Genomic DNA, 15,299 nt, shown 5'->3' on the forward strand with positions numbered 1-15,299 from the left:
CTGAAGTAAAAACACACATTCAGGCTAGTTCCACAGAAACATCAAGTGGGGACCCTTTGGGCTAGCTAGGTGTAAATGGAGCCTTAGCAAGAACCACAGAGACTTTCATCTCCCAGACGCTTAGTAGAGTGGGGATCTGAGTATCTGGAAGCTTGTTAGAACCTCAGTTGATTAGGAATGTCAGGCCCAGATGTGCTACTGATAGCCTTGGGCAAGAAGGAACCAAGACCCCGTGAGTGCTGAGGCAATGAGGCAGGGATTGTGCTAGCTGCGGGCACTTGCAGGAGGGTGGAGCTCTTAGTTTGGGGTTCTTGGTCAGAGGGGAGGGAAAGTTGAAGGGAAGCTAGAAACACTACCCATGCTTAGAGGTGTTTACACTAATACCTCTTATTTAAAAAAAAAAAAAAATGAACCAGCAAAGAAGAACCCCATCACAGAAATATATTATGGGAACAGGGAAGACCAAAGGAAGAAATTTTAGTTTATATTAAAAAAAAAAAAGTAAGCTTCTATCCCATAAAGTAATGTGAAATGGCTCCCTGCCCAGAGAAAATTTATACAACTCAAAATTTAAAGAAATTAAAAGAATTTTAAAAATCAAATGAAAGTCACTGAGGAAAAACAAAAAATATTAATAAAAACCAGCCAGGAAAAACAAGATTATAAAAAAAGTCAACCAACTAGAAAAGAAGGTACAGAGTGTCTCAAAGAAGAAAATAATCCTTTGAAAATTAGAATCAGGGAAGAGGAAGCCAGTGAAGCTATGAGACACTCAAGAAATAACAAAAGATTATAAAAAATAAGAAAAAAGATTAGAATGTGATATACTATGTGTTTAAAGATTCACATCAACAATAGGGTAGCTCAAAAGAAAAAGTGGCAGAGTTAGCAAAAATAGTTATCATGTTATACAAATGAAGTGCAAAGGAGTAAGAGGTATTTGAGGGGGAGGAAGGCTTGTAGTTCTGAAAGACTACTCACATCAGGAATGGGTTAAATAGGTAACACTACATATATATCATGAAGAGTATAGCACCTTCCAAAATCTATAAAGAAATGAGGAAGAGATGGATATGGATGGGGAAGCAAAGGATGAGGGAAAAAGACAAGGGAGAGATCCTTGGGTAGGGGGAAGTTAAGTAATAGCAAAGCAACTTAAGGAACAGAATTTAATTTAAAAAATCAGCAGAGATGGGAAAGATGTGGTGGTGGTGGTGGGTTAATATGTATGAGTGTGTGGGTATATGTATAGATCTACATATGTAAACATAAATATATATTTTCTTAACTATAGCTTGCTTGGGAGTAAATAAGATGTGCAGCAAAGAAACAAAGAACAATTTACAAGGAAGTAAAGGGAAAAAAAAATGAACTTTCATGAATATAATTTCTTCTACTAATATATATACTTTCTTGATCTGGTAATTTGTTGTTATATATTTCGAGTCCTCCCTAATGTTCTGCTGGGCATATGACAATGTTCTTTTCTTTTGTTTTATTTTGATTTGTGTTCCTTTTCTGTTTTTCTTTTAACTTTTTTCATATAAATTTAATTAAAAAAAAAAAAAGCAGCCAAGAGGAACTCCAGGGGGCATTCTGATGTTTAGATGGTGAATCACAGTAAGCAGCTCAGGCAAGGCAATTCCACTCAGGTAAAATTACATGTGGAGAAGTTGACCTCTGTACAGAACTGAATGCAGAAAAGAAAATTGGGGATGTCAAGGTTTTGAAATGAAGATAACGGAAGAAAAGAGGGCTCATATAAATCACCTCAACTTTATTAATAAAGAAAGAGCAAGATTTTCAGCTGAGAACCTAATGAGATGAAGAACTGTAAAAGACTTAAGAAGAAATGGTTTGAAATAACTTCTGCGGGGAGTGGTTGGTGAAGGATAAGACAGAATGTCTTGCAATAATAACGACCCAGTTAAAGCTAGATAACACAAATTTGGAGTGTCCCCAATCAGTAAGGATGTCTGATGACTTCTAGGTCCATCAAATCAGCAGCAAGAGAGTAAGAACATTTTAATGCTGATTTTACTATGTAGTGAGAGATGAGACTGGTTGTTTAAAGCCTTAAAGGCTTTTGTTTTAACAACCAAATTCTTCTTTTCTTTTTTAATTAACAAGTAACAAATGCAGTAAAATTATATTCTTTATACATATTACATAGTTGAATGATATATGGTCAGAATACAAAATAATTTACAAAACCCATAACAGATATACTTAGATGGAAGTGTGTATGTCTAAATGCAGGAGCAAAAGAAATGGATCAAGTGTATAGCAAAAGGGATGCATGGATCAAGTCAGTGAGTCAATAAATATGTAAAGTTCTAAAAATACAAAAGAATGGCAAAAGAAAATCTCAGCTCTCAAAAAACTTCCAGTAAAATGGGAAAGATAACATATATGTCAATTATGTAAACATAATGTATTGTTATGTAATTTATGCAAACAGAAAGGCATTAGAATTAAGGGGAATTGGGAAAGATTTTTTGTGAAAGGTGGAACTTTGAGCTAGGATCTGAAGTTAGTCAGGAGGTAAAGAAAGATATGACATATGGTCTGACCTGCATTTTAGAAAGATCAACTGAATGGAGGATGGGTTGGAATGCAGAAAGACTGGTTTTTATGACATATTAAAAGAACCAAGGGAAAGCCTCTATGAGTATTTTTGCATCTACAATGATGCTTATAGAGATCTTATATGCTTATGGAGATGCTTATCTTATGGAGACCTATAGAGATGGACAATAATAATTAGCACAAAATGAAAAATTATGGAAAGGTTGTGAACTGCACCAATAAAAAATATAGTTACCAAGATGAGATCACACAATCACTTAAATAAAAATATATGGTCTTTTTGCCTAAATATTTAAAATCTATAGTTCCTTAACTAAATTACTAACTTGTTTATCAAAAGTGGTATATTAAAACTTTCTGACTTTCAGTATAATTTTGAATTATCTTTTAATATAGTGCACTGTTTCAAAGAAAAGGTTATGTGTGCATATAACATGAAAATCTGTGTATTACATTATACCTAATATACATGCTAAATTCTATAACGATTATATCCACATAATATATACATTAACATACTACCTCCACAAAAATCTTGCTCTAATAGATCATTGTATAGTGGTAACCCTGTTTTTTAAAAGCAGGGCACAAGTTTTGGCACAAACTAAACTATGTGTGTCAAGTATGTCTGTGTTTCAAGGAACAGCCTCCTTACCAGGTCGGCCATAGAGAGATAACCTTTTCTTAGATTTCATTAAAAGAAAAGCTCCTTACAAGTAACAATTATTTTATTTTATTGTGCGTATATCCTTAATACAACATCTGACACATAGTAGTTACTTAATAATTAATTAATTCTGCAAAAGAAATTCAAAAAAGACTATCCATTTAAGAAAGGATCTATTAAAAAAAAAAAAAAACTACTACTGAAAGTAAATAAACATATACATAAAATAAAGATTTGTTCTTTAAAAGGAAAATAAGAAAGCCCAGAGAAGCATTTTTATTTCCCACAATCTTTCCATAAAAATAGCTCAAATTGTTCACTACTATCTCCATTTATTCTATAAATTTCTTTTCGAGAATTCCTGCTTTATATATAAAATTTTATAAAGCAATTTGTCTATGAGGAACACAAAATATTAAAGAATAAATGGCAAGCATTCCTTAATCCATATAAAAAGAGAAAGAAAAATAGGAAACAAGATAAGCATGAAGGAGTAGTTCAGAAGAACTAATACATATATTGATAATAATAAATTTCCAAGAAGTGTCAATCTTTGCAATTCAGCCTAAAATGTTAGGACCTCAAATTTTAGTGAAGAACTTAATTAAGTTATTAATGTAGCAATTTCTGTAGTATCATGCCTAGTAACTGTACACAAAGTTATCCTTTATACAAATGATTATGGACAATTACATATGAATATTAAGCTAACAAATGTCTTCTCTTGTAAATTACAAAAATAAAGATTTAACTAATTAAGAATATATTTATTAAAGAAACATCATAATTAAATCATTCTCACAGTACTTCTACAATTATGAAAACTAATTTCAAAATCATTAATAACCACTTTTAAATTCACACAAAAATTTTATCAGAAATTACCTTTAGTCCTATTTTTGTTAGCAAATCTCCATTTTCCAAGATACACAAGTCCAGTTTGCCATCATCCTTATTTCCTGTAGCCTTTAGCCCTTGCAAAAGAATTTCTCGTAAATTCTGATAATGAGGTTTTTCTGCGTAGCCCAATAATTTCACTTCTTCCATATATTTAGCAATTTCATCTAAAAAACATATACATATTTTTTAATTTATTCATTTACCATAACCAATGATCACTTGCCAACATAATTCAATTTATTATATTTTCAACCTAACTAAATTTATTACATTTAGGATTCTATAATCCAAAATTGTTCAAGGCATTAATATATTGAAAGAAATTATCTGAAATTTTAAATCTATTTAGTGAAAGTATAATTTGGATTTAGAAAGTGTAGGGTCAGTAACATTTTTAAAATCTATTTTCTTATATATTTTCACAGCTTTGACATCAATAGAAAGATTAAAAAATGCTTTTATAAAAATAACAAGAAGTTTTTAAAGGTGAAAGAACATTTTTCTTTAAACTACAAAAAGTATTAGCTGTAAAAATAGAAAAGCTAATCCATGGAAAAGATTAGGTAAACAAGCTCCAGAAGCAAGTGAACACAATAGTGTAGTGTTTGTTAAATTCAAGGACACCAATTAATTACTGGAGTAACAACTCTTTATTCAACAAAAATTGATTAGAGAACTGGAAAGCAGTTTGCTGGAAATTAGGTCTAGATGAACATATTATATACTATTTACCTCTATAATCAATTAAGAAGCACACATTAAACATGTACTTTGTGCCAGGCATTGTTCTAGGTACCAATAATAAAAAGACAAATTTCCAAGTCCTTGCTTTTAGACTCTATATACATTCCATCAAGAAAACAACATGTATATATGTAAGTAAACACAAAATGGATATGAGATTAAGAGAATAGAAAGTGATGCAGCTTATTTTCTAGCTGAGAAAACAACTTGTACACATATAAATAAATACCAAGATGGATATAAGGTAAAAAACTTCACACAGAAGGTGTCATATGAACTGAATTTTTTATGAAAACTGGAGTCTCTAAGCAGCTGAGATGAGTTCAGAGTGAATTCCAGGAATGAGAAAGAGCCAGCAAAAAGGTACAGAGATAAGGGATAATAAAAAGCCTAATTTGATTATACTATGTAATGCATGAAGACACTGAATTTGAAATAAAAATGGAAAGATAAGTCAGGGCCTTGCTATGAAGGGTTGTAAAAGCTAAATAATGGAACTTCCTCTTAAAATGGAATATGAACCATTTCAGGAGAGTCTAGCTCTTAGCAATGATCTAAAACAGACACAAACTGAATAATGACCAAGAAATCAAAGTAAAATATAGTAAATGCCTTTATCTAGGCAAGATTCTAAGGACTGAACAACAAAGTTCCAGGTTAGACAGCACTTTAAATAGAAAAATAAGGAAACAAGAGTCAATAGCACTGAGAACAGGTCAGCAATACCCAGATCAAGACACTCCAGAAGCTTCAAAAGTTCATAGCACAAATAGTATAAGTCCCTGAACATTCAAATATACTAGCACTCTTCAGTGGACATATACCAGAACCTATATCCCAAAGAGATCATAAAAAAGGGAAAAGGACCCACATGTGCAAAAATATTTGTGGCAGCCCTTTTTGTAGTGGCAACAACTAGAAACTGAATGGATGCTTCTCAGTTGGAGAATGACTAAGTTATGGTATATGAATGTTATGGAATATTACTATTCTATAAGAAATGATCAGCAGGATGATTTCAGAGAAGCCTGGAGAGACTAATATGAACTAATACTAAGTGAAGTGAGCAGAACCAAGAGAGCATTGTACATAGCAACAACAAGATTTTACAATGATCAATTCTGGTAGGCATGGCTCTTTTCAACAATGAGGTGATTCAGGTCAATTCCAATAGATGTGGCATGGAAAATGTCATCTGCATCCAGAAAGAGGAGGGAGGAGACTGAGTGGGAATCACAACATAATTTTTTCATCTTTTTTATTAGTGTTTGCTTACTTTTTATTTTCTTTCTCATTTTTTTTCATTTTTGATCTATTCTTGTGCAGCATGATAAATGTGTATATAAAAATTGTACATGTTTAATTTATATTGGATTACTTACTATCTAGGGGAGGGGTGGAAGAAGGGGGAGAGAAAAATTTGGAACACAAGATTTTGACAGGATGAATATTAAAAATTATCCTTGCATATATTTTGAAAATAAAAACCTACCCCAAAAAAATTAATAAGCAAGCAGAAATCAGCAGCAGAAACCCAATTAATTAAAGTAAAAAATACTTAGTGCTTGAACCAAGAGAAGAGTGTGCTTAAGCAGACCCTGGCACAAAATCTAAAATCAGGAATTAAAATGTAACCATATAATTATAAGCAGAACATTAGAGGGGGGGAAAGTGTGTGTGTGTGTGTGTGTGTATGTGTGCGCATGCGCGCACATGCAAGCGTACTCACCCTAAGGAATAAGAGTGATACAAACTGAGATCTTTTGGGGGGGAAGGGTTGGAAAGGCCCTGATGTGAACTGTGTCCCCTGTGTCCCCTTTAATCTGTGGGGAACAAGACTGGCCAGATATAAGGGATGGGGGAGGGGGAGTTGTTAACCCACCTTTGCTAATACCTAATCAGGAAGCCCTGCCCTTCTGGACTTAACCCAGTGATGAAGATATTTTCTTCTCAGCATTAACCCATCTTTGCAAAACTATCCTGTCAGAATTTTTTGCCCACTAAGAAAGCTGTCTTCTTAGTGCAAATAAATCCCATTCTTTTGCAATAAAGCTCGTGCTAGTATTTATTGGGGTTTGCAAATTCTCTCGCAAAACCTGTGCAACCAGCCAAGGGATCCCATTGCTTTTAGGGGATCTTATCCTCAATTCTTGCACATCATCAAGAGTCAAAAACAAAAAAAAATGAAAATGTGACATACATGAAGTAAGGAGAAAACAAATGGTAGAGGAGTAACTTAATTTTAAAAATTGGTAAACTTCACCTATGCAATGGACAAAGTCAGATGGGGCTAAATAGAAATCAGTGCTTCCATGAGATAACAATATTAGGACAAAGTAAAAAATACTGAAAAAGCCAAGATATCTACAATCAAAAACAAGTGACTCAGAAAATAAGCCGAAGAAAGATAATTTAAGAATCACACTCCCTGAAACACATACACACACACACACACACACACACACACGCACACATGCACACACATTATATTTTTTAAAAATTAAAAAGAAATCTGGCCAAATCTATTGGAACTAAAAGGTTCCAATAAAATAAAAAACAAAGAATTTACCATTTAGCCCCTGAAAGGAAATCCAAAATGAAGACTAATAAAAAATGCCATAAGCAAAATCAAGAGCTTCCATGTCAAATAAAAACACGTCAAGGAGCCAAAAAGAAGGGGGGGAAAAGTTCAAATTCCAAGAAAACAAAGATATAATCAAGGAAGATTGAGCAGTTATTACTGTAAACAACAGAAAAGTTTGGAGGGGAAAAGATTCCAAAAGACAAAACATGACATCTTACAATCAGAAAGAACTTATTTCTCAAACTAAGAGTAATCCTGATGGGGGATGGGGAATAGCAATTTAAGAATAGAGGACTTTGAAGCATTCCTGATGGAACAACGAGAGATAAGTAAAAACTGTGAAATATAAACAAAAAGAGTCAAGAGAAACTTAAATTCAAACACTTGGAAGAGGCTACACAAAGAAGAAATTCTAATGTTTTAATTAGAGGCAAAAAAAAAAAAAAACCCACCCTAATGTTCTTTCAAAATTAATGCATTCAAAGAAGCATTGAGGAAATTAATAAGACAAATAGGTAAACTGAGAACAGTTTAAGCATATGAATAATCTTAAGAAAGGAAAGCAAAAAGAAAATGAAAAGAATAGTTTAGGGAACAAAAGTTAGGATGGCAGAGATGTTACTTCTCAAAACAGAGATGGGGTATGAGAAGCTTTATATAAGAGTAGAAATGTAGGAATTAGAATCACAATTCTCACTCTTACCTGAAAACAAAGGAGAATTGGAAATACACACCCATCCCACACATACCATATATATGATCTAGAAATACATTAAATTCAATAAAGCAAAGTACAAAATAGAAAAAAGGGAATTTAAGAGTGGTATGAGTAAGAGAACAACCATAAGGAAAACAAAATGTCAGTTTCAGAGAGTAGATAATGAAAAGAAGGATTTATTTAAAAATAAGAATCATTCCCCAAATGATAAGTAGTCAAAGGATATGAACAGGTTAATTTTCAGAAGAAGAAATCCAAACAATCTAAAAGCATGTGAAAAAAGTGCTCTAAATTGCTTTTGCTTAGAGAAATGCAAATTAAAACAACTCTGAGGTACCACCTACACATCAGATTAGTCAATATGTCAAAAAAAAAAATTTTAAGTGATAAGTGTTGGAGGGGTGTGGGAAAATTGGGACATTGTTGGCAGAGCTAAGAATTGATCCAACCAATCTGGAGAGCAATTTGGAAGTACACTCAAAGGATGACCAAACTGTATATATTTTGATTCAGCAATACCACTATCAGGTCTGTATCCCAAAGATCATCAGAAAGAGAAAAGGATGAAAAATATTTATAAGCAGCCCTTTTCATGGAAGCAAAATATTGGAAATGTCTATCAACTAGGAAATAGCTAACAAACAACTTGTGATTCAAGAATGTAATAGAGTTATTATTGTGTAAATGATGAACAGGCAGATTCCAGAAAAACCTGGAAAGGCTTTAATAAACTGAGGCAAAGTGAAATGAGCAGAACCAAGAAAACATTGTACATATTATCAGCAACATTATGTGATGATCAACTATGAATGACTCAGCTCTTTTCAGCAATACAGCAATCCAAGACAAATAAAAATACTATCCACATCCAGATAAAGAATGAATGAATTCTGAATATAGGCTGAAGCATCTTTTTTTTTCCTATGGTTTTTCTCCTTTTTACCAGTTTTCTCTTTAACATCTATGATTAATTGTGACTAAGAAAAAGGGAAGAAAAATTTGGAACTCAAAAAATGTTTTTTTGATTTTTCAATAGTATTTTATTTTTCCAAATATATGCAAATATAGTTTAACATTCATTTTTGTAAAAAAAAAATTTTTCCAAATTTTTCTCCCTCCCTTTCTTACATACTCTATTATCCCCAAATCAGCAAGCAATTTGATATATGCTAAATATGTGCAATTCTTTTAAACCTATTTCCATATTTGTCAAGGTGTGCAAAGAAAAATCAAATTAAAAGGGGAAAAAAAAAAGCGATCAACAACAAAAAGGCGGAAGTACTATGCTTTGATCCAGTTCTCTCTCTGGAAGCAGATGATATTTTCCATACCAAATCTACTGGAATTGCCTCATTCTTGAAAAGAGCCAATTCCAATCCAGTTGATCACCACATAATTTTGTTAGTATATACAATATTCTCTTGGTTCTGCTCACTTCACTTAGTTTAGTATGTCTTTTCTGAAATCAACTTACTCATCATTTCTTATAGAACAATATTATTCCATTATATTCATATACCATAATTTATTTAGCTATTCCCCAATTGATGGGCATCCACTCAATTTCTGGGTTCCTTGTCACAACAAAATAGGCTGCTACAAACATTTTGCACAAGTAGGTCCTGTTCCTTCTTTTATGATTTCTTTGGAATAAAGACCTAGTAGAGACATTACTGGATCAAAGGGTATGCAGTTTTAGTCCTGTGGGTATATGGAACCAAAAATTTAGTAAAAACAAATGCTAAAAATTATCTTGACAAGTAATTGTGGAAAAAATAAAATAGTACTAAAAGCTTTATTTCACAACAATTCATTGTTCACTTACTATCCTAATTACATCATATAGGCTATTTTCTAAAAAGTTTTTTAACTTCTACTAAAGGAGTATGTAAGACTGCTAAAACATACTACAGAAGAAAAATCTTGTGAATAATCAAATGTATGTATATGTATGTGCATGCATGATATATACATGCAAGTATGTATATATGTAGGTCTATAAAAGGGAATACTAAAGGTCATTATCTTGGTATCCATTGGACACCATGGAAAAGGCCTCAAGAAATGATCAACTAAGTGACAGACCCATAATTTCATGGGTGGCTTTACTTGCAACTCTAAGCTCCAAAAACCTCTCACACTAAATCAATGTCAGAGAGCTGAACAAAGATATCAATCATATGAGGTTGTTGTTTGTCTTGCAGCTACATAGCCATGAAAAGCTAGTAAGTGTCTGAGGATACATGTGAATTCAGATCTTTCTGACTTCAGACCCAGACTCTATGCGCTGAGCCATCCAGCTGCCAGGGTAACCTATACATCAAATAAAGAGGAAAAGTGTCTATATATACAAAATATTTATAGCAGCAATTTTATTGGGAGGGAAGGTGAATGCAAGCATACATTAGAAGATATAACTATGCAAAATACTTCAAAAATATATCATTTGATCCCCCCAACAACTCTATGAGATAAATTCTATTACTCCATTTTATAACTGAGGAAAATGAAGAAGACTAAAGTTTTATTACTTTCCCAGCCAGTATGTGAAGCTGGATTCGAACTCAAATTTTCCTGACTCCAGTCCAGTGTTCTAACCACTTTGCCATCCAAATGTTCCAACTCCAAAATTGTAAACCAAGAGGTTACTTCAGAATGGCTAAATAAACTGAGGTCAATAAATTAGTTGAATTAAAAAAAAAAAAAGTAACATGGAAATTTTCAGTCAAAACTAAGACCTTCATGAATTAGTGAAAAGCAAAGTGAGCAAGACTAGAACAATCTGCATAATATTAAAACTAAAAAATAACTTTAAAAGACTTTGAAAATCCCATCAACACAATGATAAACTATGAATCTAAAAAAATGAAAATGAAACATGCTTGACCTTCTGCCACAGAAGTGATAATGAAAAAGACATACATTTTCAAATATGGTCAGTGGGGGAATTTATTTTGCCAGACTATACATACATAATTTTGAGCATTTTACTTTTCAGAATTTTTAAAAAACTTGATCAACTGGGGAGAAAGTAGGAAGTATCAATAGAAAAGAGAAAACTTTGCATCAAAAAATAAGCCCACTCACCATTTGTATTATCACTATAATTTTTTTAAGTCATAAATTACCTTGCTACATTGTTACTTTATGTTTAAGTTTATAACACATGTTAATTTTATTGTAATAAATTTTTTTAAATGACTGCTTCCCATAATTCTTAAGTGTTCTCACAATATTTAACTGAAATTTATGAGATTAAGAGAAATTACGCTATTATTACAATTTTTCCCCCCAAAACAAAAAAACTTCCTACCTGGCTTATTTTTCTCAGGAAAACACTTGTCCATCAAATTTGCAATATTTTCTCGGTAGCTAAGAAAGATCAAAGAAAAGAATAACCATTTAAAAGTCTCATGCCACAAGTGGATTGTTAATATTAAGAGGCAGAATAGCATATTTAGGATAGACTTTTTAATGATATCCTAGATTTCCTAATGGTTTTTCTTTTTGTTAAATAATACATAAATAAGGGCACATGCTTAGTCTACTTAAATGTTTGTATTTACATTACTGTTAGTTAAAACTATTTTTCCTCTCATAGCAGAAATTAATCCAAATATTCTTGCCTATTTTAACTTTAAAAAATGTAAATATCAGAGACAATTCTATTACAATGTAGTCTGATAGAAAAAAAAAAATCACATTGTCCTCCACCTGATTTTGGAATCTCTGACATAGTTAGGATCTTTCAAATTGTCTTCCCAAGGGAGATGGCCACTGAGCCACTGGATCATGCAGTAACCTAATATTTCCAAGTCACCCCGTCTTGATGGTGCTGAAATATAAAACAAGTAGAGGATTAAGCATGATGAATATTTTTAAGTAATTACTTCAAATAAATATGACAAATTAGAAAAAATATATAATTAATCTTTTTTATTATAAATATCCCATGCATTATTTAAAGGAAAAACAGGAATAATATAAAAAACTGACTTCTCTTCATATAACAGAAATCTGTAATAATTCAAGAACCAACTTTGAGATAAACAGATACCCCTAAAGAAATAAAATTTTAAAAATTTCATCAATATGCTGGTTTCAGTGTTATTCTTAAGAAACATTGGTACAATCAAAAGATCATTGTTCTTTAAAGGGGTACACTTTTTAAGTATTTATGATTACCCAAAGATACTAATTGAAATGTCCTTCAAAAAGACATTTATCTTTTTTATATAACACCTAACTGGTAAGTATAAGCAATTTTCAGTAAGAATTACTTTTTAACATTTGGGAACATTTGGTCAAACTATAAACAAATTCTTAAAGAAAATTCAAGAAACTAGAAATGTTTTCTCCAATAAAAATAATAATTTGTACAGAATTGTCAGGTTTGTAAAACACCTAGCAAAAAGAATTTTACTTTATTATTAAAACAACTCTTCTAATGCTACTATTATCCCCATATTACAGAAAAAGAAACTGAGGTAGATGCTAAATGACTTGTCCAGAGTCACAAGGCTAATATCTAAGCTAAATTTCAAGTCAAGTCTTCTTAACCGCAGCTCCAAAAAGTGGGCCATCTACCTAGCACACAGTTAAAAATCTTCACCATTTGAAAAAGAAAAACTTAAAAAATAAAAAGTTACCTAATGCTAACCTTATCATTTAATTTTAAAAGTTCTAAATCAAAAAATTAGGACTCAAAATACTTTAGCAGTTTTAAAAATACTAACCTTAATTAGTATTTACTTACCCACACCCTTATGCGCATCAATACTTGTATACTCAATGGTTCCATCATGACACCTTTTAGGGTCTTCTCTGTATTCTTTATGAACTCCGTCTGGACAATATCGGTAAGCGAGGCCATAATCTACTAAATATACCTATAAATTCCCAAATATCACACTAATATTAAATCCAACCATATACACACACATACTAACACACACACACACACACACACACACACACACACACTCACTCTATGTCTCTTTGTGTCTCTTTCTGTCTCTGTTTCTCTCTCAAATCCCAGAAACAAAATACAACAAAATGTCTTCATATCCCAAGAGTAAATTAATCTAATAGATTGTATATGGAGTAGGCTCCTCAAAAATAGCTTAAGACAAAACACATTTTTTCATTCAAAAATAATTTATTAAATAATTACTACAAGAATTGTGTGCTAGAGACTAAGGGAGGTATAAAATTTAGACAAGATCCTATTCCCTACTCATTTCAACAACTAACATTTTGTAAGCATCTACTACAGACCAGATACAATGCTAAGTTTTGCAAATACAAAGACAGTCCAAAACCAGCCCTTGTTTTCAAAGAATTCAATCTAAAGGAAGATAGCAAAGCTATGTAGAGAATAAAACATCGATAGTTTCAGGCGGACTGGGAAAGGCTTTTTTGTAGGGATAGGATCTTGAAGGATAAGACTTGGGATAAGACTAGGGATAAGACTTGAAGAAGTTAGGGAAACTTGAAAATACATCAGAAGAGCAAGGCATGGAGAAAGCTAGTGGAGGAACACTAATGAGACCTGTGTCACTGAGTATATGGGGGGTAGGAGAGTTAAGAAGTCTAGAAAGGTAGGAATGGGCCAAGTTATAAAGACCATGAAACATTAACATGTTTTATGTTTGATTCAGAAAGTGATAGGAATTCGCAAGAGTTTCTTGGATAAAAGGGTGACATGGTCAAAACTATACTTTAGGAAGATTATTGTGACAGCTGAGCAGAGCACAGATGGAAGTGGAAAGTGACTTGAGGCAGAGAAACCAACTAAAAGGCTAATATAATAATCCAGGTATGAGATTATAAGAATCAACAATAGAGAAATGGCAGTGTCAGAGGAGAGAAATAGGAGAGAGGAGGGGAGTTGCTAAAAATATAAACAAGATTTGATAAATGACTGGATGGGAGAGAGGAAACAAGGAAGACACCCAGGCTGCAAATCTGGAGAACTGGAAGGATGGCAACACCCTTAAGAGAAATAGGGAAGTTAGGAAATGGGGGGGGGGGGGGGGAAGAAGAGGGGGAATTGGGGGGCGGGGGAAATATACTGATATCAGTTTTGAATGTTTTGAGTTTAAGGTATCTATGGGACAAGTATATTTATTGAGATCCGAGCTAGGGACAGTTAGGGGGCACAGTGGATAGAGCACCAGTACTGAAGTCAGGAGGACCCAAGTTCAAATCTGGTCTCAGACATGTAACACTTCCCACCTGTGTGACCCTGAGGAAGTCACTTAACCCCAATTGCCTCACAAAAAAAAAAAAAGAGAGAGACAGAGAGATCCAAACTGAGCAGTCTACCCATCCTAAAATAAGCTCCTTCCCAAAGACCATATATTATCTTTAAATTAATTTGGAAAATTACTCAGTAGATATCTACAAACTAACGCCATTGATGGTGTTGATCTTGAGTATGTTTTGAAGCTGAAAACCAAACAATTGTGGAAAGTCTGTTTGGATATTTAATTCTGGCCAATTAGCACAGGCTGAACTCCTTATCTAGAATGCCTCTGCCTCTTGAAATAGCAGCTTGGTTTCAAGAATCACCTCCAGAACTACCTTTTTTTCTGCAGGAAGCTTTTTACAATTTCCCAGCTGCTACTGCCTTCCCATCCAAGTAGACCTGCTTTTTGTATTTTGTATTTAATAAGTGTACACATGCTGGCTCTCCCATTTGAATGAAATTTTCATGAAGACATGGATTGCTTTGTTTTTTGTCTTGGTATTCTCCACCTCTTAGAACATTGTCAGTCTATAAATAATAAATGTTTTTGTAACTGACTGTGATCTTCATTATCTAAAAACACTGGAGGGGGATAGGAGACACCATTCATATCTCAGGACTTGTTATACTATTGGCTGTACTTTACTCTTGCAATAACTCATAGCCTTCCATAATTTCCCCAGAATATGTTTGAGTTGTGTGGGTTGTTTTCAGCTTTTAATGGCACAGGGGTAATGTACATCACACAATTATTCATGTAGATAGTATTAGCTTCTAAATATTGCTAAATAAATGGATATAGAAGACCGTGGATGCCTTTGCGATCCTTGGAATTAATGAAGTAAAG

General features: G+C 32.8%; 1 protein-coding gene across 3 annotated transcripts in view; it reads right to left on the minus strand.

Moving 5' to 3' along the window:
• Window positions 1–15,299, minus strand: part of VRK1 (VRK serine/threonine kinase 1) — a 120,206-nt gene that overhangs the window by 21,859 nt on the left and 83,048 nt on the right. For all 3 annotated transcript variants that reach the window (XR_007950752.1, XM_051978417.1, XM_051978416.1), the window contains exons 8-11: window positions 12,959–13,091; window positions 11,917–12,037; window positions 11,516–11,574; window positions 4,142–4,320 (exon numbers count right to left, since the gene is read on the minus strand). Coding sequence is in view for 2 of the 3 variants with exons in the window: in XM_051978417.1 (XP_051834377.1) it covers window positions 4,142–4,320; window positions 11,516–11,574; window positions 11,917–12,037; window positions 12,959–13,091 (492 nt within the window). In the remaining variant the exon portion in view is untranslated. The remainder of the gene's footprint in view (window positions 1–4,141; window positions 4,321–11,515; window positions 11,575–11,916; window positions 12,038–12,958; window positions 13,092–15,299) is intronic.

This window comes from Antechinus flavipes, chromosome 2 (genome assembly GCF_016432865.1).
Source record: "Antechinus flavipes isolate AdamAnt ecotype Samford, QLD, Australia chromosome 2, AdamAnt_v2, whole genome shotgun sequence".
Lineage (NCBI taxonomy): Eukaryota > Metazoa > Chordata > Mammalia > Dasyuromorphia > Dasyuridae > Antechinus > Antechinus flavipes.